General features: G+C 44.4%; 1 protein-coding gene across 3 annotated transcripts; it reads right to left on the bottom strand.

The window, feature by feature from the left end:
• Positions 1-447: 447 nt before the first annotated feature.
• Positions 448-26,670, bottom strand: LOC119115638 (FERM, ARHGEF and pleckstrin domain-containing protein 1). 3 transcript variants are annotated; one of them, XM_037240397.1, is made up of 27 exons: positions 26,297-26,669; positions 24,332-24,538; positions 12,781-12,885; positions 12,630-12,672; positions 12,453-12,531; positions 12,205-12,302; positions 12,012-12,126; positions 11,125-11,272; positions 10,968-11,063; positions 10,729-10,892; positions 10,563-10,631; positions 10,414-10,489; positions 9,858-10,050; positions 7,024-7,211; positions 6,858-6,947; positions 5,580-5,713; positions 4,809-4,890; positions 4,497-4,734; positions 4,231-4,361; positions 3,634-3,702; positions 3,425-3,514; positions 3,065-3,147; positions 2,870-2,982; positions 1,655-1,782; positions 1,320-1,427; positions 1,098-1,249; positions 448-1,027 (listed from the first exon to the last, which is right to left on the bottom strand). In XM_037240397.1, the coding sequence occupies exons 2-27, from the start codon at positions 24,509-24,511 to the stop codon at positions 946-948; spliced, it is 3,054 nt and encodes a 1,017-aa protein (XP_037096292.1). In that variant the 5' UTR covers positions 24,512-24,538; positions 26,297-26,669; the 3' UTR covers positions 448-945. The 3 variants fall into 3 exon arrangements, with proteins under 3 accessions (XP_037096292.1, XP_037096291.1, XP_037096293.1); XM_037240396.1 differs by lacking the exon at positions 1,655-1,782 and adding an exon at positions 2,488-2,654 and having other exon boundaries at positions 26,297-26,668; XM_037240398.1 differs by lacking the exons at positions 448-1,027; positions 1,098-1,249; positions 1,320-1,427; positions 1,655-1,782 and adding an exon at positions 2,601-2,795 and having other exon boundaries at positions 26,297-26,670.
• Positions 26,671-26,836: the final 166 nt, after the last annotated feature.

Here is a 26,836-nt window from a genome sequence, read left to right as displayed (position 1 = left end):
GGCTGTATTTACTTCCTTTAAAAATACATACGGTTTTAATGTTTATATGATTAAACCTACAGTGGATTACGACGCAATCGCTCAACATTAGCGCTAAACACGATGGACGTAAGCAACACTGACACCTACTGGTCACGGTTGTAAGTACATAGAGTTTCCGGTGACCATGGAGTCTGAATTTTGATTTGACAATTGCTTTCATTTCCAAAGATCATTTCCTCTGCTGTGTTCGTTCCTGGGCCTAATTAAGCTTTTGCTTTTCATGTTTCAACACAGAACTTTCACAAAACCGATTTCCTGTCATTTGAAGACGTAAAATAGGGTAAATAGTTGCAGATGGTAGACCTCGTGGTTAACTGAGAAGCAAAAAAGATTGGAATTTAAGGTTTCTATTTTGATCCTAACAGTAGGGAAGCAGGTTATACATTTGAAATGACAACAAAACCATTTACAGTGTAATCATACATGTTTATTATGAAAGAAACCAGACCAGGTTTACAGCATTGAGTTTTAAAGGGTGGGTTGTTTTACATTGGCTTGAAATTTATGGCGTACCATCGGTAACATTCTTCAGAAGTAAAAAAAAAAAATCTTTAGAATGTCAATGAGTGTGATAAATGTTTGGCACCACAAGTGAAATTTCCTGCAAAAAAAAAAAGGCCATTGAAGAGTATACAGACATTTTTCTTCTCAAACTGGGGAAACAAATTAAAATGAAGAATACAAGTGGATACGATTATTACAAAAACAGTATAAAATGACATCCTGTAAAAAGGTTGAAGAGTCAAGCTGTAAAAACGCCAGAAGAAGAAATGCAGTCTCTGATGCAGTCGAAACCAGCGGACATGCCACCATTAGAACAGTAAAAAAGCACCAGCATGTGCAAGGGCACATGGACGGACGGACAGATGTCCCACGTGTGTGAAGACTGAATGGAGTCCAAACTCAATGAGCGTGGAGCTCCTTGTTGTTCTGCACCCGAGCCCGACTGGAGGGAGATGTTGCGCTGCGGATCACCTCCATCCACCTGAGGTCAGTCAACACAATGTGAGCCACCCGATGCATTCAGGTACATGTAAATTACACGCTAGGCTTACCTTTCAAAGGTGTACTCGCTCTCCGACCGGAAGTAGTAGACGTGGGACTTGAAATGCAATTTAAAGACGTAGTCCTTGTGGATGTTCTCTGACTCGGCGGGGATGGTGACTGAGTAACCCAGAAGGGGAAGGCTGGCTAGTGGATAGTCATCCTGAAATGAGGAGAAAAACGGCATGAACAGGAGAAAAGCATTTGTACTACAGAGGGTGTGAGATCATCACCTGGTGGGACTTGTAGAAAAACAAGCTGAAGTTGGTGAAGACCACCCATAGCTTCTGCCAGCCATTGCTATTCTTGAACTTCCGTAGTAGGTTTCCTGATAGCTGGTTCTAGAAAACACAACAAATGTCAAGACTATTTTTTTTTTTAATCTGTCTATTGTTTCCATTAAATGAGAATGTAGAATTATTAGGCATACCAGCACAAGCCATCAAGATCCCAAAAGCCAAATATGGCCCCAAAAAGTTGGACATCATTGCATTGGGCTATGCAGGTGTGCCTAATATTATGACGGAGCAACCCAATGAAGCCTGTGCTGTCTGCCTGGCTCTTTTACCTCTAGACTCCTGCGGGCTTCACTAAAGGAGAGGCTCTGTATTCGGTACCAGCAGATAACGCACAGAGGCACCGCTCCCTGGCCACTGCGCGGGCCCGCCTTATTCTCACTGACTGGACTAGCGCCCTCTAGTGTGTGGAAGGGGGGGGAACGCACAGACGCATGAGGAAGAGAAACGACAGACAGGGAGGGAGGACAGAAACACAGACTGAGTAGGTGAAGCATCGGCATGCAGGTGCAAGGGTCAATAGCACAAAGGTCAGCGACATCCAGGCAAGGCTGCGAAGAGGACGTTTGTTACAAGGGGGGCGGGGCCACAGAGGAAGAGCTCACTCCCAAAACATGAGTGAGTTTAGTGAAAGACCATCAGAGTTTGCGCAGTGGGGGGCTGGAGAGAAAGGGGAAAATTAAAGAAAGGCCACATTTGTCAACATCGACGGGGATTACACGCAGAGTGAACAACGTCCTCACCAGAAACCCATCAACAATTGCAAAATGATAGGCGCTTCATAAATAATTCAACACATAGGTTGGGACCAACCACTTCATGATAAATAATAAAAAATATTTTTAACAGCAGTGTTATTAATAATAAATGACTTGCAGGTGTAAGTAAACTGACATCCTGTCAAAAAGTACCCTTTTTTTTAAGTTTCTTCTCAGCAGAAAAACTAACTTTACAGTCTGACTGGTGCGTGAGGATACTGTTCCCACTGCAAAATCCCTGCGTGACTCCAGCAGATATCAAACACAGAAACAGTAAGCAAGGCGGAGGCGAGTGAGGTGGTGGTGGTGGGGGGGTTTAGCTCGGAGCTCGACGTTTTGTCCGGTACCTCCACGGCTAAGCTAAAATCCACCATGGCCACGCTGGTGTTCCTGTGCCAGCACACGTGCACCATGGTGTTACCACGGAGAGGGGCCGCCCTCTCCGGGGAGCTGTGCGATGTGGTCGTGTCGTCTTCGGACTCCCCCTCCACCGCTGTCGACTCCTCTGGGCATTCTGGGAAAGTCGGCAGGATGTTACTGCGAGACATGTGACGGGACGATCGGGACAGAAGGAAGCTTGAGGAGACAATGTCTGGTTAGCAACAAATGACTTTTTTTTTCCCGCGGTCATCACTTTGATTGAAGAAAGCTCTGTCTGCCCACAAAATGCAAATATTAGTCTGACAAAAAAAAAAAAAAAAAACATTTTCGATCTGAGTCTTAACTTACTGCTGTCAGTCAGCGTGCAGCTCATCAGGTCAGATGAAGGCCCGTTGTTGTTTTTTGCCATTTCTACCGCCATCTCAATGTCCTCCATCCATTTCCCCATCTCTGACAAAGAACTGTCGGGAGAAATGCACAAAATACTCGTGTGGAAAAAAAAAAAAAAGATGGAGGAATGTTATCGGCCACTTTTGATCTAACCTGGCTGCCACCACCACAGACTGCCGCTGGCTGACCAGAGTGAAGGCGTGAGGAACACCCCACTCATCTTCACTCTCTCTGATCTAGAAGGAACCACACACACACACACACACACACACACACACACACACATATAAGAGGGTGGCTGGCGCTAAGTAGGACAGCTGGGACGGAAATAGACGGCAAAAAAAGAGATTGCACGAGGGAGGATTAAACGTGATCTGGTTATCCCAAAAGCACAAGTGCGTTTGTTTTCGACGTGTGTTTTTGTTTGTTGAACAAAGACACTCTGCTTATCTGCTGATGACAGAGCGGTGACGTTCTTCTGAAGCGTTCTCGGTCTAACTACGAGGGACTCACTGTCATGCCCTGGAGCGGGAGCTGTCCGTGAATTTTGAACTGATTGGTTGCAGTCATCCCTCGACTACTGTACAAAATGACGTCGTTGAACTGGAAGCAAGAAGCACAAATGTACAAAGTAATGAAAAGTACATTCGTTGATGATAAACTTGTTAGCAAATCTAATCTAGCGAGGAACTTTGTCCTAATAAGAAAAAGTGAGATGTTACCAAGAAGAACATTCGTTGCTGTAGGCCTTTTCCAGACAACTTGCTCAGGCAGCCAAACCTGATGAACTCCTAAAAAAACCAAAAAAAAACAAATTAAAGCCAACTTTAATTAAAAAAATAAATAAAATTATTGCAAATAAATAAAAAAATAAATACAATATACCGTATTTTCCGGACTATAAGGCGCACCGGACTATAAGGCGCACCTTCAAAGAATGGCCCATTTTAAAACTTTGTCCTTATATAAGGCGCACCGGACTATAAGGCGCACCATTAATGCATCATGTCAGATTTTTAATCATTCTCCATTTTATCTTTTTTAGTTCAACTTCAGACGCAACAAATTACTTTATAATCACAAAATAATGATCCATAGTCTTTTTGATTCATGATTCATAGTTTTCAGCGGGCCACTTATGATTGATTTCATGACACAATGCTTCGGGCCAGTTTAAATTTAGGAATTTGTTCCATATATAAGGCGCACCGGACTATAAGGCGCACTGTCGGCTTTTGAGAAAATTTGAGGTTTTTAGGTGCGCCTTATAGTCCGGAAAATACGGTAATATAATTTAGTACAGATGAAGTCAGCCTTACCCGACCAGGAACAACAAGATTGTCCACGCCAATCAGATCCTTCTTTAACTCCAACAGTTTCTGGAAGTTCTCCATTTTCACAATGCTGCCCTGGAGCTGCTCCACCACTTCAGACACATCTGCCAGAGCAGCTGCTCACCAACCCACAAATAAATTACAATCAATCTTACATTCTATATAACAGCAGAATATTTGTTTACAAAGTCCAAAAAAATATCTACATAGCAAAAAACACTGAAATGAACAAACTTGTCTCGCCTGCTTACCTCTGCAGTCCCTGAAGTCCACATGTGTCGCCGGGTAATGTTTACACAGACGCTCCAGGATGTGCTTGTAGTGCACGAGGCGGTGCAGAGGGCGCAGGATGAAGACGTTGAGCGGCACGTAGCACACCTTCTGCAACTCAAAGTCCCGGCAGAGGCCTTCTAACCTGCGTGACGCCCTGCACGCCTTCTCCAGCTCCATGAGGAGATCGCTCTGCTTATGCAAGTTGGCTGTCAGTGGCTGTGGATGGGGAGTTGGGTGTTAATGAGGCTCCAGGCATTTATAGGGAGAAGATCAAGTTGACTTCATTAAACCTTCAAGCCTTGTAAATTCTTCAGCATGACATCGCCAATGCGCTGGTAGTCTCCTTTAATGTGAGCATTGGATCGACCTTCCCTAGAAGAGAGAAAAATACACACTTATCAATAACAGCAGAATCTTTTGAGAGTAAATTCCCAAAAAGTCGAGGTAAAAAAAATAATCCTTGGAGTTTTAAAGACCCAAATTAGCCACAAGATGTCGTCTTTGAGCATAAGCTTTAAAAGGCCATATATTACTGTATTTTTAGTCCAATTTGACATCACCGGTACATGTCTGTATTATAAGTATAAAAACAAAATTGTCCGGCATTAGTGTCGTTTAAAACATTTGACTTTCTTCTATTTTTATCTGTTAATGTTGAATTAAGAGTCAAGGTGTCCAGTAACCTCATCCCATATCGAGCACAAGTTAAATAGCGTGTGCGTCTCGTCAGCAGAATCATTTAAGATGTCATTTGGAGTTTAAATTTACAGCAGAATAAACCAATGTGAGAAAAAAAAAAAAGTCTGCCGTTCTGGCAGCTAGGCTGATTTAACACATGGCCATGAGTCAGTATCATGTGTTTTGGGGAAAGCACAACATCATTAAAAGAGATCAGACAGCCGAAACCCGACAGCGAGGAAATGTCTGCCTCATGCAGCGTGACTGTTACCATGGAGATAGCAGATCCCGCTGTCATGACAGCAATGATTCAACCAAAAACATTATTGCATGTGTTTGGTTTTATTTTTATTTTTTTACTGTCAGTGTGAAGTGAGTCTCACCACAAAGCCAGCCTCTGCTCCACCTCCCTGAGAAAACCCGTGTGAAATTTGTGAAGCGGCTCAAGCGTGGCGAAAACGGCCTTCTTGAGGATGTCCGGCGTGTCCTCTTCCTGTCCTATGGCGTTCTGGAAAGACTGAAAAAAACACGACAAACATTTAGAACCGTTTTACGGCGCTTGTATTGAGAAATGGCATTAAAAAAAATAAAGCACAGTGTTTTGAGGTGAGGTGCGCCAACAGTTCAGATGACATCACCTTCGTTGGACTGGAGAGATTTAGAGAGATGGCGCGCATAAAAAAAGATGGGACATAAGCCAACCCAAATATTTATGAGATATGGGAGACTTTGCTGAAGACAGCAAGGTGATAAAAGCATCAGGGAAAAGAGAATTACACATGTTGAGGAACCCTTGAAAATAAATACAGGCCACATCATTAGGAACACCTACACACACTTTAAATAAGAGGATGAATGCTAAATTACTTTGACTGTGTTGCCATGATTGCGGAAAGCACATAATACGATTTCCAAGTGCCTGTTAGTAAAGTTATATTACGTATTCGTTTATGCGTGGCTCTCCCGTTTGTGTTTAACACCACGGCACTAATGCTATCTGTTAGCCTACGGCGTTAGCATTAAGCTAATGGACTTTATTTGGTTATTTTAAACACACAACATTACATGTATGGATCTTTTTTGGTGTAAAGTTTTACTGTAAACTTTAATGGGAAGTGGCAATAAACAAATTGAAGCCTCTTTTTGAAAGAATTGTTCCTCTACCAAAATGCCGCTAACGCTTGACTCTGGGATATACGGAATAGAAATGGAAGATGGATGAATGTACTGACAACACTGCAAACTGCAGCAGCAATAACAAATAAACATTTGGATTGGATGTCCTTAGATGTCCTGCAGATTTATCTAAAGTTGTAACCACTGTGAGTACTTCTACTGAATTTCCTGAGAGCTCCGACTAAATCAGTGTTTGTCATGCTTGAACTGATGTGTGTAATCTACATAAAGTCAGAGATAGGCTGGCACAGCTTGAGTAAATCTCTTCAAACAGAAACAGTGATGCATCAGTGGCCTTAAGCATTTAGATACTTCCAAGTGTGGAGTGTGGTGAATGGGCACAAAAATGTAATCTATCAAAATCTGCCTGTGTCACTGCCAGCCTCAATGTCCCGGCGGGTGCTCTAACGCAGAAAATCGATGTGTTCTCTCCTTGGAGGACGGTCAAAAAAAAATACAATGACACGCCCCCGGAGTCATCTTACCACGGTCACCACCTCAAGGTCTTTGACATACGTCCGCTCTGTGGTCAGCAGCTCCTTGGCGATGAAGTAGGCCCGGTCTGTGGGGAACCTCTGCCAAGGCATCAAACCAAAAAGATGTTTAACGAAAAGCCAAAAAGATTCATTTTATTCTACAGAAAGCACAAACCTTCCGGCGCACCTCGTCTTCATCATCGGTGCGAATGCTGCAGGCGTCGTTGAGGAGGGGGCTGGTGAGTGGAGAAGGTTGCTGGACGTCGGGACTGTGACTTCCCACCTCCAGAGCCATTTGGCCGTTTAGCAGACCGTGCGAGTGTCCGGAAGACGTGGACAGGTAGGGACTGTTAGTCAGCGCTCCTATTAGACACAGAAGAGTGAAAACTCAGCAATGGAGAAATGATTTGCTGCCTTATGTTCATTTGCTTAATTAAATGCAACTCGATATGGCTCATGGAAAAAAGAGCAAGAGACAATTATTGACTATATGAGGGAGCTTGCCCTGGCTAAAAATATAGAAGTGAAATCTCAGCAGTGACTCACTTTGCAGTCCAGACAGCACTGGCAAGCTTTGTGCAACAAAAACATACTCCAGAAACAGTAAACTCAAGGGACACAACATTAGGTATACCCGGACAATCTACAGCTGGATCAAAAATTAGGTAGCAACTCGGATAATATATAATTGGAATAGCACAACAGCGAGCACAAATTGGGGGTTGACTGTAAACAGTGCAGTGGGGGGAAAAATAAGTGGAAACCACAAACCACAAGAAAGCTACAGAGGATTAGAGCGACTAAGTGTTAGTGACGCCCTGCAGTTATTCCGGAGAGGAATCGCTACTACAAAACAACAGGGAGGATGAAAGGAGATGTCAAAAAGACAATTTTGTCATCTGACTTCATAAAAGCCATTTTTATTGACTTTCATAAAAACATGAGAGATTCATGCAAGACAAGCAGCATATAAACACAAGAGTGAAAGTTAGGAGGGAGTGACAGGAGGGCGGGAAAAAAAGTGATTTCATGCAATGATCTTCAAGCCTGTAAGACATTTTTAATAACTTACAAGCTTATTGACATTAACGAAACGTGTTAGAAATTGCCAGTTGCTCAAATTACAGTACAAGCAAAGAGGAAAAAGGATATTCTCATGCCAGAACAAAGGATGAAAAGTGTGCATGGGAAAAAAAAAAAATCTGAAACTGTAACGATCTAGTAACAAATGAGTAAATTACACATTTACAAAGAATTCCAAAATAAAACATTAGCTGTATCACTGCAGGAATGGAAACCTGCTAGCTTGCTTGCGGTTAGAGCTTGAGTGTGTGGGCGAAAAAAAAAAAAACTAAAGATATACAACAGCATCATGCAAACAGACAAATGCAGGAAAAAAGTGAACAAAAAAGGAAAACAAAGAAAATCAGGAGGAAAGTCAGCATGCAGACAGAAGCAAAAAGGTTAACCAAAGATGGAAACAAAGTGCATTGTGTACAACGAAGCTACTTTCCTGAATACTCGATTCAAGTGCAAACACTCAGGGGGGAAATTAAACTACTTCTTCAGTCTGATCAGGCCACCACTGGTATCTCACTGGATATACACCTCGGGTATAAATTTAGGTACATTTGCATGATCTAATGAGCTCCCAAACAAGAGCTGAATACAAAAATGATTCATCCATTGAGGTGATTTTAGAAACAACTTTGGTATACTTTCTCTATGAATGCATAAATGCTATTGGATTGGACCATATTAGACTGGACTGGTGTACCTAATAAAGTGTCCAGTGACTATAATGCTAGTTTTCTTTACTAACAAACTCAAACATGGAAGATTCTACTTAATATTGCACAGTCACATGCTATCAAACTAAAAAAACAAAAATGACGTCACACAGTGTTTTTGCTTCCCTATTTAAAGTCATAAGGCATTTTGTTCAGAGCACAAAAGTACTCGTTAAATCTTAAGAGGGCACTTGCAATTTTCTGGGAACAGTTTTAAATAAGCATCTAAAACTGTGTACGTAACCTATTAAAAATACTTCACATTGAGTAAGTTCAGTATTTTGAGACATCGTTATTATGATCTCAATACTAAAATACGACGACTCAATCAAGTTTGGGGCAGTTGTTTTGAACTAGCCATTCTGAAAGGTGTCATCATCACTGAAGGTGTGACCCGTGTCTTCGTCCGCCTCCTCGTCCAGCTGGAGACTACCGAATGAAAACTTGTTTCTCGGTATGGGCGAATTGACCTCGGGCAGATTCCCAAACACGGGATGGCTGTTGCCACCCTCCTTGTTGTGCTCCGCCTCGGACTCACTGGACTCCGAGGCGGTAGTGTTACAGCCTCCGCTAATCTGAACTGCCCCGACATGTGCGACTCCAGCCTGGCGTTTACATCCTAGGCCGGGTTTGGACTTGCCTGGGGCCGAGAGACCGTTGGCCAGCATGCGGCGTTCTAGAGCAGCCATTTGCTCAGCATGACACAGGACAGGTTGCGATTCCCGGGATATCTCGGGATTTGCGTTGGCGCGGGACTTAGCTTTGTGGTGCTTCCGAGAACGATGAGAGCGGTTTGTGGTAGCCTCGATGCTCACGTAGCCGTTTTGCTCGGCGTGATTGAAGGATCCAGATGGGCAAAAGGTGCCCATAACGGGACTGGTGGGGACAACCGGTGCGCCGGTTACATGTTGGAACATGACCGGGCTGCTGCTGTGTTTATCTGTGCTATGTTGGCTACGCATGGCGGGAACATCCATCTCAGGAATCCCAACTTTAGACGGTTTAGAAGAGCGAGAGCTCTCCCTGAAATGCATACTACCCTGAAATTCCTCCTGGTGGACCTGCACAGGGCCATTAATGCTTCTAGAGTCCGGCTGAAACGAAACCCGGCCCCGATAGCTCTGAGTCCAACCGACCGGGTCGTCGCCTCTATTATAGTCCCTATCGTTCTCAGAGCAGGTAGAAAGGTAGCCGCCTTTAGCAGCCCGAGAAGCTGAACCTGTTGCCAGATGTTCGAGGTGAGCCGGCCGAATGGAGCCTCTCGTCTCCTCCTTCACGGACGGCGATCTGTCTTCCTGGTTCTGGTGAGCCGGGCTCCCCGGAGCTTCGGGTGTTTCTTGTGAACTCACCAGCGCTGACTCCTTCCACTGGTGCTGCGAAGGAGCGTCAACTTGGTCCCCGAGAGCACCACTCTGGAAGGGAGCGTTAATCCACTTATTGATGCTAAAAGCTTGTCCAGCGAACCCCCGCAACATCTGGTTTGCTAGATCATTCGCAGCCTTACAAATTCTCGAGTGACTATTTTACAGGGATTTTTACAATAACCAAACTAATATGACTTCTACTAGCCTGTCTATGGTGTTTTGCATTATATGTTAGCATGAAGCTAGCAGACTTTGTTAGACGAGATGACTTCTACTAGCCTGTCTATGGTGTTTTGCATTATATGTTAGCATGAAGCGAGCAGACTTTGTTAGATGAGATGACTTCTACTAGCCTGTCTATGGTGTTTTGCATTATATGTTAGCATAAAGCTAGCAGATAGATGAACTCACTTCTTTTGGCACTTTTTGGTAGCGTGGAGAAGGCAAAGGCGACAGGCGGCTGTTGTGCTGGACTCGACTGTGTTTCCTAGCAGACAGGATATCGTCACAATGTCAGCTTGAAAAGCAAAGCTCTCACCCGGATGAATTACGCTTTTTACCTTTCGAATGGAAGCTTTTTAAACTCGGACTCCCTCACAAAGTCAATCACCTGCTTCTGTGTGCGGCCGCTGCAGAGACAAGCCAAGACAGCGAGAGGCCAATCAGAGGTGAGTAAAAATCACTCTGCGTGACGCCGTTGCATGAGAAAAAAAGAGCTTTTGTTACCTGAATCTGAAAGAGGAGCCTCGTGTGAACAGCACGGGTTTGGGCTTGGGTTTGGGTTCCTCAAAGAGCCGGAAGAAGGCGTGGTATTCCACACAGCTCTTCCAGAAGACTTTACAACAGTCCCTGCTGGCCATGAGAAACTCCAACGTGTCTTGATATGATTTCTGGTGAACACACACATAAATAAATAAGTGCCAGTCATCTTTCTATGCATTTTTTTTCTCAGAAAATAAACTTACATTGCCATCAGCCCTGAGCTTGATGAGGAAACGTTTCCTCTTGAAGCTCAGTTTACGTACTTTAGACCAGTTGAAAGAGTTAATCTTCGTGTGTCCCTGCGGAGACGAATACAAGTCAAGTGGGATCTAAAAGATGGCCGAATCTAGAGGAGCTCACCTGAAAGACCAGGACGCCCGTGTGGGCAACGGCGAGGCTTAAACGCGAGCCCTCGCGGTCTTTGGCTGGCTGGAGACGAATCCCGTACATCTCCAGACGTCGTGCCACTTCCAGCAATTGGAAGTCGGATTCGGCCGGGGTCTGACCACTGACAAATCCAAACGGAATAAACGTTAGCGTGGTTTTGATTCTATGCAGTACTTATACACAACGCAAATCTAATTAAATTTCAGCTTGCCATCCATCACTGATAAGTACAATAGTCTGAGGGCGTGAAGGTCAACTGTGTTTATGTCCAATATCGCAAAGTTGTCGGGAAAAAATTAGGCAACTTTTCCGAAGCCTGCTTTCCGCCTGCATTCTGTGATTAATGAGCAGCTTATCTTCACGTGGCACCGCCGCTACGAGAACGGCGGATTTCGTTATCAACTAGGCCCCCCGGGGAGGGAAAAAGAAAGGAGTATATTAAAAAAGGAGCTCCTGTCGAGGCGTAGCCATTCACCCGCAGCCAGCCCATCAGTTTGAGGAGTCGCTCTTGGCTTAAATTCAAACCTTGTGAAAAAAGGACCCTTGACTTCACACGGCAAACCCAGAACCGACCCTAAAAATCTGAAGCGGGCTGACAGCAGCTGTGAATTATTTGGTGCGTGAGCACACATTTTCACTGAATGCTAGACAAATTCAAATCCACGTGTGGTCGCTAGCTATAAAACGCCTCACTAAATCTGATGGGAATAAATCTGTACACTATTGCTGAGTCAGCCATTCTGTGTAATACAAAACTTTGACTGTTTAATTGATACGATCAAAAGCAAAGAGAAATCTCGGGTGAATTTATCTGAGTTTAGCCACTGGGAGCTTAAAAACAAAAAGGACATCATGCTTACATATTCATGGAGTGGAACTCCATAATCTTGTCAATCAATGGCATCTGATCGGGGATGTACTTATTATTGAGGAGGTGTGACCGGCACTGGCTCTCCTCAAAGTCGCCAATCTCAGCTGAAAAGTTTTGAAGAATAATCATTCAATAATAATAAATCACTCCGACATCACAGAAAATGAGCCTTCAGCACTCACACTGCAAAATGTGGGAGACCATCAACGCAGCACTGGTGTCATTGCACGTCAGACAACCATTGGAAAGATCCCGTTTAATCTGGAGTGCAAACAGGTACCTGGAAAAGAATATTTATTAGGCCATTAGGTGATTTCTACTCTGAGGTTTCACTTTACATCCAGCTCCCATTTCTTCAAATAGACCCATTTCAAAGTCGAGCTAACTTAATGAGACGAAGAGCGAATTAATAATGTGGAACCAAACCCACCGAGTCAGCTCCTCCAACAGCTGGGCATGGTCCGGAGGAAAATATTTCACAGCAAACCTCAACGTCGTGTGCTTCGGTCCTGTTAGGAACATATGAGGTATTAAAATAGAAATCGCCAGAACCTTGTTAGATTCGCATCTTACCGAAACCCGAAGAGGAAGAAAAGTCAAGACTCACGTCTCAGCTGCTTGATAATTGGCTTGATAGGATCCAACCACACCTATGAAGAAGATAACATCACCGTGTAACTGGTCTTACAGAGAGACAATTGCTAGCTTGATAAGACCTTCCCATTAGCCCCTTCACTTTATTTGTCCTTCCCGCTTACCGTCATCTTTTGATGGCTCTGAAACTCCAGGCCGAAGTAATCGCCCTCAATAAGATTCATGTGGGTACACACCAGGTCGAATAACACCTTGCCTGAAGCTTTAACCTGTGGACAAAGCAGAGAGAAAAAAAAAACTGCGTTAGTCATTCTTTTGTGACCACATATGGTAGCGCTAGCATGATGGCGTTCACAGATGCTACATTTTCTCTTTCTGTATCTTGTTTTGAAAAGACTCCACCACTTGTAGTACCGTATTTTTCGCACTATAAGGCGCACCTAAAAACCTCCAATTTTCTCAAAAGCCGACAGTGCGCTTTATAATCCGGTGTGCCTTATATATGGACCAATATTGAGCCACTACAGCAGGTGTGTCCAAAGTACGGCCCGCGGGCCAAATGTATATATCTTATATATGGACAAAGTTTTAAAATGGGCCATTCATTGAAGGTGCGCCTTATAATCCGGTGCGCCTTATAGTGCAGAAAATACAGTAACTTTGATGTTTGTAGAGTTACTTTTTTTTTTTACTGTAGTTTAGCTAGCTATTTTTTTCTGGTAGACACTGTAGTAACTTTGATGTTTGTAAAGCTACATATTTTATTTTACTGTAGCTTAGCTGGCTAATTTTTATCTGGTTAGTAGCTTTGAGTTGTTATTTCAAATAGTAGCCTTGAATCACAAAAGAGTTTAAAGGGGCTCATAAAAAACCTCCTTCTGTGTAGTTGAGGCAAATTTACAGCAAAATACACTTTTATCATAGCTAACTACACCTTCCTAGTAGATTGCCCAACACGGTTAACAACAACCAAGTAAACTTTAACTGCCCTGTTGTAAACCAACAATAAAAACGTAACAACCGGAAACAAAGGAGAAGTCCACATTGGGGACAAGTCAAACCCCCTGGAGGTTAATGACACCAAGCAGAGAACAAGTCTAAACTCCTCCGTGAACTCCACCCCGTACACAAAGCCAACTTCCCTGCTTATTGCGACACAAGTGACCTGCCGTTTTATTACAAACTTTCTGTTTGGTTGCTTCGACTGCGTTGGCACACAAACAAAGCAAAACAAAACTGTATTGACACCGAATTAAACACTCATGGGACCCGACAGGAGCGTTTTGGCTTGCCGCTAACTCGTGACTGGTTTGCACGAGCGCGATGCATCACAGCGCCAGGAAGTAGAGTCTCCTCTAATTTTACACCATAAGACAGACATTTGCCAAGATAGAAAAACAAGTCACAGCTTAACCACAATGTCGGTGAGGGTGTCATGTTGTGTTTCTTTTAATACCCCATCAATTAAAACTCAAGCTCCATCAGCTTAGTGTAAAAAACTACACTTCCACACCCACATCTATAATCTTCCTCAAACAGCCTCCCTACACAAACCACTCCACACCCTGCCGATAATACGGCGTACAAACATATGGTGCATGGAAAACAGACAAAATGGAACTTGGCTGCGCTTCTTATTTTGTATGCAATTGTGAATGGGAACAAGCTCACCCCAACCAGCTGCTACCATACCATGATAAGGTCTGGAAGGAGCAGCGTATAGCCTAAACAGTCTCCTGGCACAAATGGACTGTGCTTCCTGGCAGACTGCTGCAAGGAAATTGTGGAGAAAAGATGTCAGAGTAAAAGCTTGGAAAAGTGGAACGCAAAAACATTTGACGCTGTGACTCGCAGATGTCGAAGCAGCGGTTGGCTACACGGGCTTGCATCACTGGGCCAACCAGTTACCATCACTCACTGTCAGGATGCCAGAAAGTGTCTACATGCAGGTGTGCCACAATTTGGCTCTTGTCAGCACTTGTGACGTTTTTTTTTTTCCCCGCAACCAACCGGGCTTGTTTGGCACGATCTGTGGTAGGATTTAATTTAGGTGACTGATTGTCGGCAAGGAGGACTAAATGACATTTACAACCTAAATTCTAAAACGTGAAATTATTTGTATTTATTCCCAACAATGTATTCTTTTCATTTTGTAGCATTTTCTCTGCGTGGATTCTCTTTTTGTGTAATCAGATTTAAGCTTTTATGTGCTGCCATGTCAATCGATCGAATGTGCCCAGGGCCTTCAGAATCACTAGCGCAGGCGAACTTCAACTATATTAGCAAGGGGACTGTTTCTTGAACCAATCAAATTTCAAATTCATCCTCACAGACTCAGTCAAGGCCACTAAAAGTTGGCCCTCAATGACATCCAAAAACCCAAACCACCAAAAAAACAGGAGGCAGATGCCCTGAGGGTCGTCATTGCCGTTCCACTTTCATTTTGTCCAACTTAAATTTTAATATCGTAACACAAAAGAACAAGAGGTGAAAACCATAAACGTCTGACTGAAGCACTTTCATATCCTGCCTTGTAAATCTCCCGTCACTAAAAAATAAAGCAGCATCCGAGCCGGGGATGCGTGACGCTACGGGCCGATTAGATTTGGGGGGGCTGATTAAATGCAGCTGTTGTACTTTGGAGCCGCAGCGCAACCCCTGCAGCTTTTGACCCGTCCATATTGGTCCGACGGGTTCCTCGTCGGGTTTCAACACCAGGCCGCTGTTTGTGTTTACACGTGTATCGCCGCTTGAAATCATGCTTGCACCACTACACTGACCTCCGCGTGCCCCCTCTCCCCTCCCCCGTTGACAGAGGAACCCTAAACAAAGATGACAGCGACGTCTGCACTGCACACAAGCGTCCACTTGGGCTGACACTGCAGGGCAAACAAGGGAAAAAAAATATCACCCCCACCTTGAGGTAGCTCCTTCGAGCAAATAGCCATGAAAGGTCAACATATAGTACCGTCCTGCTGCTTTCCCCCTTTAGGAGATGTTGGTATGGTCCAGTTCACCCATCCTGCACCGGCCTTGGCAGGGCTTACCCGCAACCCCCAATACTACAAGGATGTATAAACACACTGCCAATGTCTGTCGGCTTCCGGGGGAACAAAGAGAAGCTTGTCACGCGGGGCACTAGAGGAGTAAATGATGTTATTTGTGCCAGCTGCTTAGCCATTGTTGGACACACGATTGGCTGGGATTTAAAAAACGGACTCTGGCTCGGTTCCGGAATGATCAAGCGGCCGTCGTGCAGTGGTAGAAGAGGTCGAAGGTCAAGGATGACAGTGATTTAAAAGGCAGCCATGTGCTTTAGCGGCAATGTAGCAGGAGGAAGAACTCGGATTGCCTTCGGGGGAGACGCGGCGTCCCCACCAGCAATCTGGATCCGATTGAACTTTCGCCATGTTTGCACTCTTGGCTTACAGAAGTGCTTCCAGTAGCGGGAAGATTCATTCCCTCACTGTAGTGCTTTTATGGAAAACATATGTGAATGCTATAGGAACTTCCTGGCCGCATTTCCCTTGGGTTCAGCGCTAGCTCGGTTATTTCCGTATCTCTGCACGGCGGTGTCTTGGTATGGACGGTATGAATGGATGGATACTCGCTGGCGCTGTGAGGGAGGGGTAGGACAGCGAGGTCAGCGGGAGCGAGAGCTTATTGTGATTCAGGTCATGCGCGACTGAGGTTCCCGGGGTGGCTCGGCTACAAGCCGCAAGCTGACAGGGAGAGAATGGAGGGTGCAAACCTGCTGATAGTCGCGCCCTCCCTCTCGGCACGTACCGATGCGCTGTGGCACATCTGTTTGCTCTCCACATTCAGGAAAGCAAAAGCGGGCCAATGGGAGAGCTTCCAAATGAGGACGTTGCTCGGAAAACCTCGACCCGGGCTGCACGGGAAAAATATTAAGAGGAAGGGTGGCTGCCACAGCTGTCAAAAATCATCCCGTCACAAAAACCCGCCTTAAGGTTCGGAGAAGACAACCGTGAAAATGACATCCCGGGCATTCAATGGAGATCCACCAGCAGAAGCTTTTTGTTAGCTTCACACTGATAATGATTTTGCTTGAGAAATAATTACAAAGTGAGCATCCCATAATATCTGTTAAGCTTGAATAATGGTCCAGAGCTTGGTGAAGGAACCTCCCCGCTATTGGAGAGAGCGTCGTAGATCAGGGAGCTCCAACAGTGGTGGGCGTGCATATTTACGGACTGACTGCTCTAGCGGAAAGGAAAGGCGAGCTCGTCGGCAAAAAAAAAAAAAAAAAAAAAGTTGTGGTATTATCTGAAACGTGCACCCATGCGAGACGCCACTAAATGTTTTCACAATTGAGGTTAACGGTGCCTAACTCGTTAGAAGGCAGAAGGATGTTTTAAGGCGGCCGGAATGACCAAAACGATTGGCCTTTCTCTTTCATCTGCCTGAATCCTTTTCCGAATGCGGCAAATTCTGGACCCCCCCTTGCTGCTTGGTCGCCGCAGCAAAGGGATTAACATCACTCACACGGTGGATGCTTCACTACACATTTAGGGAGTGTAAATAAAGGCAGACTGGAGAAGGGAATAAAATGTGTTAACCATTTAAATATAATTCAAAATAACACGAAATAATCATTTAATTTCCTCCTTAGTCAATTAATGGAATATATCCATGCCGACATGAAAGTTTCTTTGATTCAAAATTCTTCTGGAACAAAAATAGATTTGATGAGAACCGTAACAGAAACTGAAGTTTGGATTGAAGATGAAGAATAGAAGAGCGAGAGCAACGGCAATCAGCGGGCTAATCATGAGATTAATGGAGTGGAAAGGAGCGCCAAGTCCCTCAAGGTCGAGACAAAGAGGGGCCGTGAAAGTTTCAACCAAAAGGATTTCTCCTCAAAACCTGTCTGACCTTCAAATATTAAAAAAATATTTTGGAGACACCATTAGATGTTTTAGTGGCCACGTCCACATTGTCTCCACGAATGGATGGTCTGTTGCTGCTTGACCTGCAACATGTTCCTTCCCGCTTTTAACCTTAATCTTCACCAGTAATAAATAATGACAGCGGCACATGCTGCTCTCCAGGAGAGGCCAATCAATCGGCCTCCTCGAGATTAGCCTTAAAACGACTTAGCCTCGCGGAGTGGCAAATCCAGAAGCTCTCTGCCCTGTGATGCACACTCTGTAACCGTAACGATGTTGGCGAGGTGATGCGTTGAACTTGATCGCGGAAGAGCGGAACGAAAGGCAACGGAATCTGTTCATATTTGACAATGGAAATGCAAAAAAATAAAAATAAATTGTTTGAGATTGGCAATCTGAAGATGAAACAATGAGCAGTTTTATCTTGTTGCCTAGCAACAGTGTTGGCTAGCTGTAGACTGGGAATGAGAATAACCTCGTGGAGCACTTGTTGGCAAAAAAAACCAAAAACTTTACATTGATGAAAATATGGGTTGAGCCCAAGTGACGGGACGAGATTTATGCACCAACACGGGGGAAGCAAAATGAAGGCCGGCAGCTGTTGCTCCATGCAGCCCGCCGCTTCCTGGAAGGATTTAGATCCCGGTGACGACCTACAACATTTCTCCAGTCAAACAGCCAGACTGGGCCGTAACCATGGCGACGTTGAGAGAATCGTGCCTCCTGATAAATGAGCGGGAACGAACGGGAAATGCGTTTACCTAATGCCTCTTGTATTATTCTTGGGCGTTGGGTGCAATTTGTGTCCCTGCGTGACATAATGATGCAATTACTCTGACCGCATGTGTGGATTTTGGAGGATAAAGTAGAAAAGATGTTAAGACTGCATCCTATTTGGAGTATTCTCAGGCACATCCAAAATCACTGGCTGAGAGGTTAAGCCGACTAGGAACGAGAGCACGCACTGGACGCGTTGCTTGGCCAAGAAGCGATCCTACTGACTAATTCAACGACGTATCAACAATACATGAAGCCGGGGGGTTTCCGAGTGCCTCTTTGAAGAAGTGCAACTTGAAGTGCTTTGCTTCGGACGCAAAGGGGTTTTAGCCGGACCACTTTTAGAGCCGGTTTCCTTGGTAACGCATGCTTGCAGCTCCACGTTTTGACGCTAAGAAATTGTTCACCGTTGCACAAATTCTCCAGAAAGTTTCCAACTTGTATGCAAAAAAACAACAATGTGGTCTTAATTGCAGGCGCATGGTCCGCATTAAATTGTCCACGATAATCACCAATCTTGTTCTTGTCATTTGAGTGCGGTTGAACTAATCAACAGCATGTGACATTGCTTCTACATTCAAGACCACACTAACTGCAGTAAAGTCAAATGACTTATAAAAATCTTTCCCCACAAACCACACACAGCAGAACGACACACTTTTACCAAAAATAACAATGTCCAGAAAATGGCAAGTTCTGGTAAAGCTGTTAATTAGTGAACAGCTCATGTGTAAATGAATCAAGCAGCTTGACTTCTTGACTAAGAGCGACAGACAAGACGGTCGTCCCCAGGGACAAATCCAATAAGATCTATTGCCTGGATGCCCCCGAATGATTGCGCTTTGATTCTTTTCAGACTTCCTCATGTCAGAAAACGCTTCAACGGTTGGATGAGAGCAGCTTAAAGAATGTCAGAGGTTTTATTGACCCAAAAAAAAAAAGGAAAGAAAGGTAGAGAGGAGCTGGAAATTCACTGCGCAACATTTCCTGTTTTAATACCATAGCTGCAGCTACTGGTTGTCTTGATTCGTCACACTCGAGAAAAAAAAAATTGGACGCCTTTCCTCGTCTTGAAATCTTCATCCACCTTCCCGTCTCGGTTTTCTCAAGAGAGCCCTGGATTCAATTACAGCCTGAGCTCAGGAGAACAGGAAGGGGAGGGGGGGGTGAAGAAATTCCTGAAATATATCAATAAAAGACATTTGGGGATTACTGCTGACTGACAGCATTTTTGGTTTTGATTGCTGCGAGGAGAAACAACATATCATAATACTTGCTTGACGTAAAAAAAAAAACAAAAAAGCTTTAACGGACGGGTCCACTGGCCCGTAATAAGGAAAAGTGCAATTCGTGTCATTGCTATGGCAACCGGTGATCATGTGCTGTTGCGGTTTGTGGATCAGCCGGAACACCAAGCATGTTTTGGTCACACACTAAAATCACTCCCAGAAGGTGTTCCAAATATTTTCCTGGAAATGAATTAAAACATCTTTCACCCACCTTAATAAGAATTTTTTTCTGGTTCAGTAAATGGTCGAAAAAGGTCAACAAGGACGTAAATGCACGAACAGATCAGAATAATCTTGCCGGGCTCGGTTCAGACGTGTTAATTATCTACCTGAATCTCAATGAGAAATTCATAATTTATTAAAGGGGGCCGTGCCGTGGCTCACACCCAATCCCCGAAGGCTTTTACCCTTTATTTTAGATCACAGGCAGCCGGGAGGCGCTGGCCGCACCCGGCAAATACGACCCCGCTACTACCGAGTCTAATGGCAGACGGCGCCGCAGTTGAGGACCTAAATGAACAGATCAGAGAGATTCCTCAAAGAGGAACAAAGTTGAGTGGAATAATGCATGAATGAGCTTGGAAATGTCATGGCATCCACTTTGGTGCATCTGTCACAATGGAGATCATAGGGTTTCCCGGTAAACATAAGCTCATAAAGTCAAATAGATGTGCCACAAAAGGTACATCCGTGCATGGTTACCATAGGAACAACATGAGAGATTTATAATACTCGGCAGTCCTCCCCCCCCCAAAAGCGTACGCACGCTGCACGGTATTCAAAATAAACAAAATCTTTCATTAGCGCCTGGGTGCTCTTTAAATCATTTTTGAAAATATTTATTGACTTTTTTTTAATGTACTTAAAAATGCGACTGAAAACTTTCAATTAATATCAGTATTTCATAATGAGAGCCATTATCTATAAACATCTGCCATTGTGAAACATTATACAGGACAAGATGAAGATTTAGGAGAATACGATAGCACTTGGCGACACAGCCATGACAGCTGACAGCAGCGCCTTCAACAAAAGTGACACCGGAGGCCAATTGTGACGGAATATGTCATCCGTAATTGTTGTGTGGCCGAGTATCCCCAAGCTAACATATTATGAGGCTCTGCGTGGATCCCCCCCACCTCTACGACTTGCATATCGGTGGAAGACGCTATTCACCCACCTCTGCTGTCACCATGGCAACCCCCACACAAGCCGCCTGATTCCCCGTAACCTTTCAAAGATTCAGCTTGCATTTAATTGTGATATATTGTATGTTCACTGAGGGACTCGAAAGCCATGGCTGCGTTTCTTAAAAAAAATAAAAAACAGTTTTAAAAGCATCCAGAAGCTATCCTGCTGGGAAAAGAACAGAAGCAAGAAACATCTATTTTAAGACTCTCCAAAGTGTGAAGCAATAATAAAAGATTTTCACTGAATAGATGGACGTGGAAACGATTCCTAGATAGCGGCAAAACCCAAGGTTATTGTTGTATCGAGATTCTCTTGATGTCTCCCTTACGGGGCTGCAATCATTTTGTTGCTTGACATGGGAGGTATAATTTAAGGAGGCCATTTTAATCGACACACTTCCATCCTTTCTTCATTTGCATTCCTCATTAAAGACAAGCCCACTCGGTTGGTTGGAAGCAAGTTTATCACCACCTCCAGCAGCCTTGTCGTTTTATTCATCGCTGCAGTCTGACTCAATCAACCTGAAAACAAGCATTCACATTCAGGGACTGGAAAAAAAAAAAAAAAATTACCATTAATAGCGCATGACTCGTGAATGGGGAAGAACCGCTAATGGATTTTGAAAACTATACTGTGGTACAAAAGGGACTTGGATTAATGGCTGCACCTCAAAAACTGCAGCAGCCAATCAAATCGTCTCACAGCCCCCCCCCAAAAAATAAACCTCCCTAATCAAGTCCACTGTGACTAACTCACTGTGCCACTTCTACGCCTTGAGCAATGTAAGCGAGAAGAAGCAGACTGCATCCCCACCATGGCGACCAGGTTTAAAGGGATTTAAAAAAATAAATAAACACCCCACCCCCCAAAAAAATCTCTGCCACTCCTGCAAGTCAACACGTCAACCATAAAAATAACACCGAGGGGGGGATCTTAATTTAATCAGCCTTATCCAAAAAATGCTTTCCCCCAATCTTGTGGCATTTATAGACAATTACCGGCGTCAATTTTCCCTACGAGTGGGACTTTTGAAGCTCTGCTCGGCAGTTGGCCGACAGCCACTCAGCTCAGTCAGTCAAGGGACAAGCATCCTGAGGAGCGAGTTGAAAGAAGCCCTTCATGATGTAGTCAAGTCCTCGTCGCTATTCAAACCGCTAACAAGGGCAAGGCTACAACCGCCGTAATTGGGCCCCGCTGACAGTATGGTAGCTTGATAAGCGCTCTTGAGAGTCCAACTGAAATCCATATGGGCCCTTTTTTCTTTATAGTCTTCTGCTGGCTTGGGTGGTCTTTGCTCAGTTCTGTGCGGCTGATGGAAATTTGGTGGATCTCTTCCAGAATTAGACGGCAGAATGATGAGTAGACCGGTGATGAAAAGCAAATTTAGAAGATGCTAACAGTTGCTAGCATACACTTCACACCACATACGGGATATTTTTTAAGCTCTCCACAGGGCAATAATATCTTCAGTTTTTTTTCCCCCCCAAGCCTCTATAGACAGATTAGAGTATTATAGGCTATAATGACAGATTATCCTCTGATAACATCAACAGTATACAAACATTGAAAATGAAAAGATGGTGAGATTAGCGACATGTACCTGGCAGAGTACACAGACAACCCAATGTTTCTGATAATTGTGACACGCTGAGCAATAATAAGAGCGGGATAGCAGGAAATCAATCGGCACCGTACAAGGAAATGCCAAGAGATGAAGGGTTGCTTAACTTTACACACCAAAAGCAGGCTGTAATGTGTAAAGCAAAGGTCAGGTGCACATTGGATCATTGCGGTTAAATAGAGACTACAAGAGTTGTGTAAATACGAAGAGAATAATCCATTTTCTATCTTTCTGTGACGTCAACAGCATCTGAGGTCTCAACATTTCCCCAAGAAGGCATTTCAGCATCCCATCCCCCATTTTATCACTCTCACGGGCAACTTTAAAAAACACCTCGAGCAAACGCCGATGAGTCCGAGAGGCTTGTTTAGAAGTCCGCGCTAGCAAAATAGCCCATTTCCTTAGAAGAACCGACAAGAATCACAATCGGACGAAATCTAAACACATTTACACCTTCAGAGCATCCGTCGGAATTGCGCTGGCCTTTTTTTTTTTTGTGAACCTTTCTTCTCATGGTGGCCTGATTGAATAGGTTCTTCTGCGCTACTGTTATTCACGTCCGTGTGGCCAAACGTCATTACCATCTACATACGTATGTTGCCAGTCAGCAGGCTAAGTAGGCTACGCTATGGTATGTGACCCCCAACATGACAAGATGGCCCCTTTTGTTTCGCAGCCACTTGATACTCTGCCCGCTCGGCTGGAAACCTGCCTCTTCAAACTATTTGGGGGGATGACGGGGGGGTCTACAGACTTTTTTGGTATTGTTTACAGCAGAAAAGGGTCAGCGCTTATACCAAGCCATGTAAGCAGAGCTGTCAGTTCTCGATCCCTCGATTTAAAAATTCCATTAATAATTAACAAAGTATGTTGTCGGGCAGCGCTTTTTAAAAGTCTGTTTTGTGTGCCTCCTGGGGGCCATCGGACACTTGAGAAGAATATTTATTCCTTATGTCAGAAAACTCCCCAAAATAGCCTCTAGGAGGGAAAAAAAGTTTTTTAATCAGACTTTCAAGGAAAAGATGAATAAAATTTGAGGAAGTCAGCAGGAAAGTTAGGAGAATGTGTTTAGTTGCCTCCAGGAAAAACGAGAGGGCTGAATAATTTGTTTAGGACATAATGTTGGTTAAATTGTCCGAATAAAGCTTCTATAGCGACAAAAATATATTCAAGGTCAACAGACAGACATGACAGTGCTGGAGGTGAATTTAAATTGTACAATGTTTGGGGAACGAAAACATGAGCAGACAAGAGCTTTGTTAGCCATCTTAATGTACAATTTGATTAGGGCTATTTTTAGCCCTGAGTGTCTTATTACCATTTCAAGCTTATTAATTATGTAAAACATTTCACACATCACCATCCTCTTATTATTCTTTCAACTCCTGTGTGATATTTTTCCATAATGAGAACAGTAACAAGCTGTCCTCCAGTTCCAGGTGAAAGTTCAAAACGTTTCATCTCTGTCACTAGCAACAAAATGTCCCCAGTCGGAAAAAAACATTTTTTGCGTGAAATTCCATTCTGGAGTGTAAATTGAGTATTTCAGATGCAGGAATCATAATCAAAATGCAAATCTAGTGTATGGACAGCATAAACTAGTCAATCAGCATCTTCATTCATCGGAATGTGGAAGTATCTATTTTCGGCAAAGCCGCTCTTTTATGTTTACTTATGCAACTGTCAATCCATACCTAATCAACAGCAATGTGATTTTCCACAAGAGTCCATGTGCATGCCAAATAGATGTGCCGTTTGAATATGTAGGAGGGACTCAGCAAAAGCTGATTGAGACAATCTAATGGATGAAATAAGATCCCTCCACTTTCATTACTGAATTGAAAACATCCTGCAGTTGCCATGACAACCTGTTGCCAGACTCTTCGGGGCAATTAAGAAAAAACAAGAAAATATGTTGGCAACTCACCGAGACATCAAAGAGCTCCTCTGTGTCATCCAACATATGGACCCGGATGGTGACGTGCCTTCCGGCGGGCATGGCCGGGGGTCTGTGCGCCGGGTCCAGTGTACTGATCCCAAGAGTCTCCGGGGCCCCGAGACGGTGCCCTGCTCTCGATGTCACTGGCTCCGGGTCGGGATCTGCCATGTCGCCCTGCGTTCCTCGCTGCCCACCCTGCGTAGACATCAATGACGACATCAGGAGTGACGTAGAAGCATCTTAGCCCCGTCCCCTTTTGCTCCCATTAACACAGTAATGACAAGAGCTGGATTCACACTGACTGCTAATGGTCGCCTGTGGGACGAGCGATTAGTGGAAAGAAATGTTAAGCATGTTCCCGATTTCAAGGCGCAAATCAGACCGCTGTAATTTGATTTGACATTGAAACTACCAAGCGGCCGTGCCAACAGATGTGAGTCATTAAAACAATATTGATTTGAGAGGGCTGACGCATGAAGATACAAAAATATATTTGGTGTCAAGGGGGATGCAGTAAATACAGTGAATCAAAGAGACACACATTCCCATGAGCATATTTCAATTTTAGATCAAAATCAAAGTTTAGGAGTAATAGTTGTGGACAACCCTGTTATGTTTTTAAAAACGACACCCACGAGCCCCCATCATCCCTGGAGCTGCTGCCTTCTCTCGAGTGCACATTCCAATCAATCTGATGTCATCCAAGATCTCGCCGGGTAGCGCATCCGGGTTTTGCGCCCACGAGCGTGGGCAGTCGCTCAACCGCCGCAGAGGTGCACGACTCTTGCCAAACGTTTAGCGACCCAAAGTGGATAATGCAATTGAGCGGAATGCATCAAGAAATACAGGACTGAGCGGATGCAAATGTAGATATGGTCAAAGAATGAATGAAACTTATAAATCGAGTCTATAAAAAAATAAGAGTCATTAGTGGCCTTTTAAACCTAAACACAAGCCGAGGGGAGGGCTGATGAAGTGTGACACATACACACACACCCTCCCATGCCACAAAATGAATCACCTGGTCATGGGTCAAGGCCAATGACTTCCTCTGAATAGGTCACTATATGCAGAGACCTGAACAGTTTGTCACTGTACACCAGCACCTTGTTGCTCGGTGTCATAAACCAAAGAGGCCCCCCCGCATGTTTTTTTCCCACAGAAAATGACCCTGCCTTTGAACAAGCTGGTTTGAAATTCCCCACTAATGTGTAACATAAAGCTGTAAAAAAAAAAAGCATCTGGCTTAGTCTCTCCTGGGCTGGAACAGTGGTTCCTCTGTGTGCAGGGGCAACACACAAGGGTTCCTCAGTGAGGGTCAACACGGCACAGCTGGAATGCTTTAGTGACAGCTGGATGGCTACAGGGCCCTTCGGCACCGAAACAACCAGCTGTGCTCAAACTGGACCCACAACACCATCCTTCACACACCGGGGTGTGGTTGGAGCGTGACAAATTCCCAATGGGATTTTTTTTTTTTTTGTGCCAATTGGAAATGCATCAGCAGCTAAGCAGGATATCTATACAGCAGGCGGAGGTGTGATTTAAAGCCTCTGCAGGGATACAGCGGGATTGAATGGAGGAATGCTCTGGTCCGGTTTTGTAATGTAGGTTAATGGAGCAGACTGGTGCAAAGCATGTTTGCATGCATCATGTGCAACTACAGTACTCACCTGGTTAGACAGTGCAATAGAGATTGCGGGTGGAAACGTGCATGATACGGCGTCAAAGAAAATAATAAACCCGACTCGGCCGCAGCCTTTTGCGCAAACCCACTAAAGGTGCAATCAAAAGGCAAAGGTTTGTTAATTTTGATTAGATTTTCCTCAACCGTCTCCCACGAAAGATACAGGATGACAGGAACAACCACGTAAGCCTTAACCCTAATCGCCTCAAACAAGTTGGATCACTTCCTTCAAGAGCACACGGGACTTGGCGAGCACGGAATCTTACCCGGTTTCCCCCTTGGAAATGCGTCTTTTTTAAAATTCCACACCTTTGGATTCCACGGCTGAGTGGATTACATGGGCGTCCCGCGGCGGGCCAGGGGAAATACGGTTACGCGGTCCAGGTGACTTAGGTGCTGCTCGGACCGGAGAAGAGACTTTCTGCGGTCGCCATGGCGGGCGGCAGAGTGAGTGAGTGAGCCGGCAGTTGCAGACGAGATTACAGCGAGCCGAGCGGCCGATTCTCTCCGGTTGGCGTTGGGTGCAAAGGAAGGCGGCGCAGCGGAGGAGACACTCTGGAGGAGCAACACCGTCATCTAGAGGCCAACATGGAAACAACATTTTAAAAACGCCAAAATCCGATGAGCTCTTAAAAAAAAAAAAAAAAAACGCTGCCTTGCTCAAATGCCTGTTTTGTGTGATGCAAAGAATGAGAACAAAATAAATATTTTCCAATATTTTTCCACCATTGACGAAACATATAAATAAATTGTGTAACTAATTGAGAATAAAAATGCCTTCGTGTCCATGAAAAAAACACAATGCT

This window comes from Syngnathus acus, chromosome 21 (assembly GCF_901709675.1).
Source record: "Syngnathus acus chromosome 21, fSynAcu1.2, whole genome shotgun sequence".
Classification (NCBI taxonomy): Eukaryota; Metazoa; Chordata; class Actinopteri; order Syngnathiformes; family Syngnathidae; genus Syngnathus; species Syngnathus acus.
Note: the sequence above shows the minus strand (reverse complement) of the source record. Positions and strands in the feature narration are given on the sequence as shown.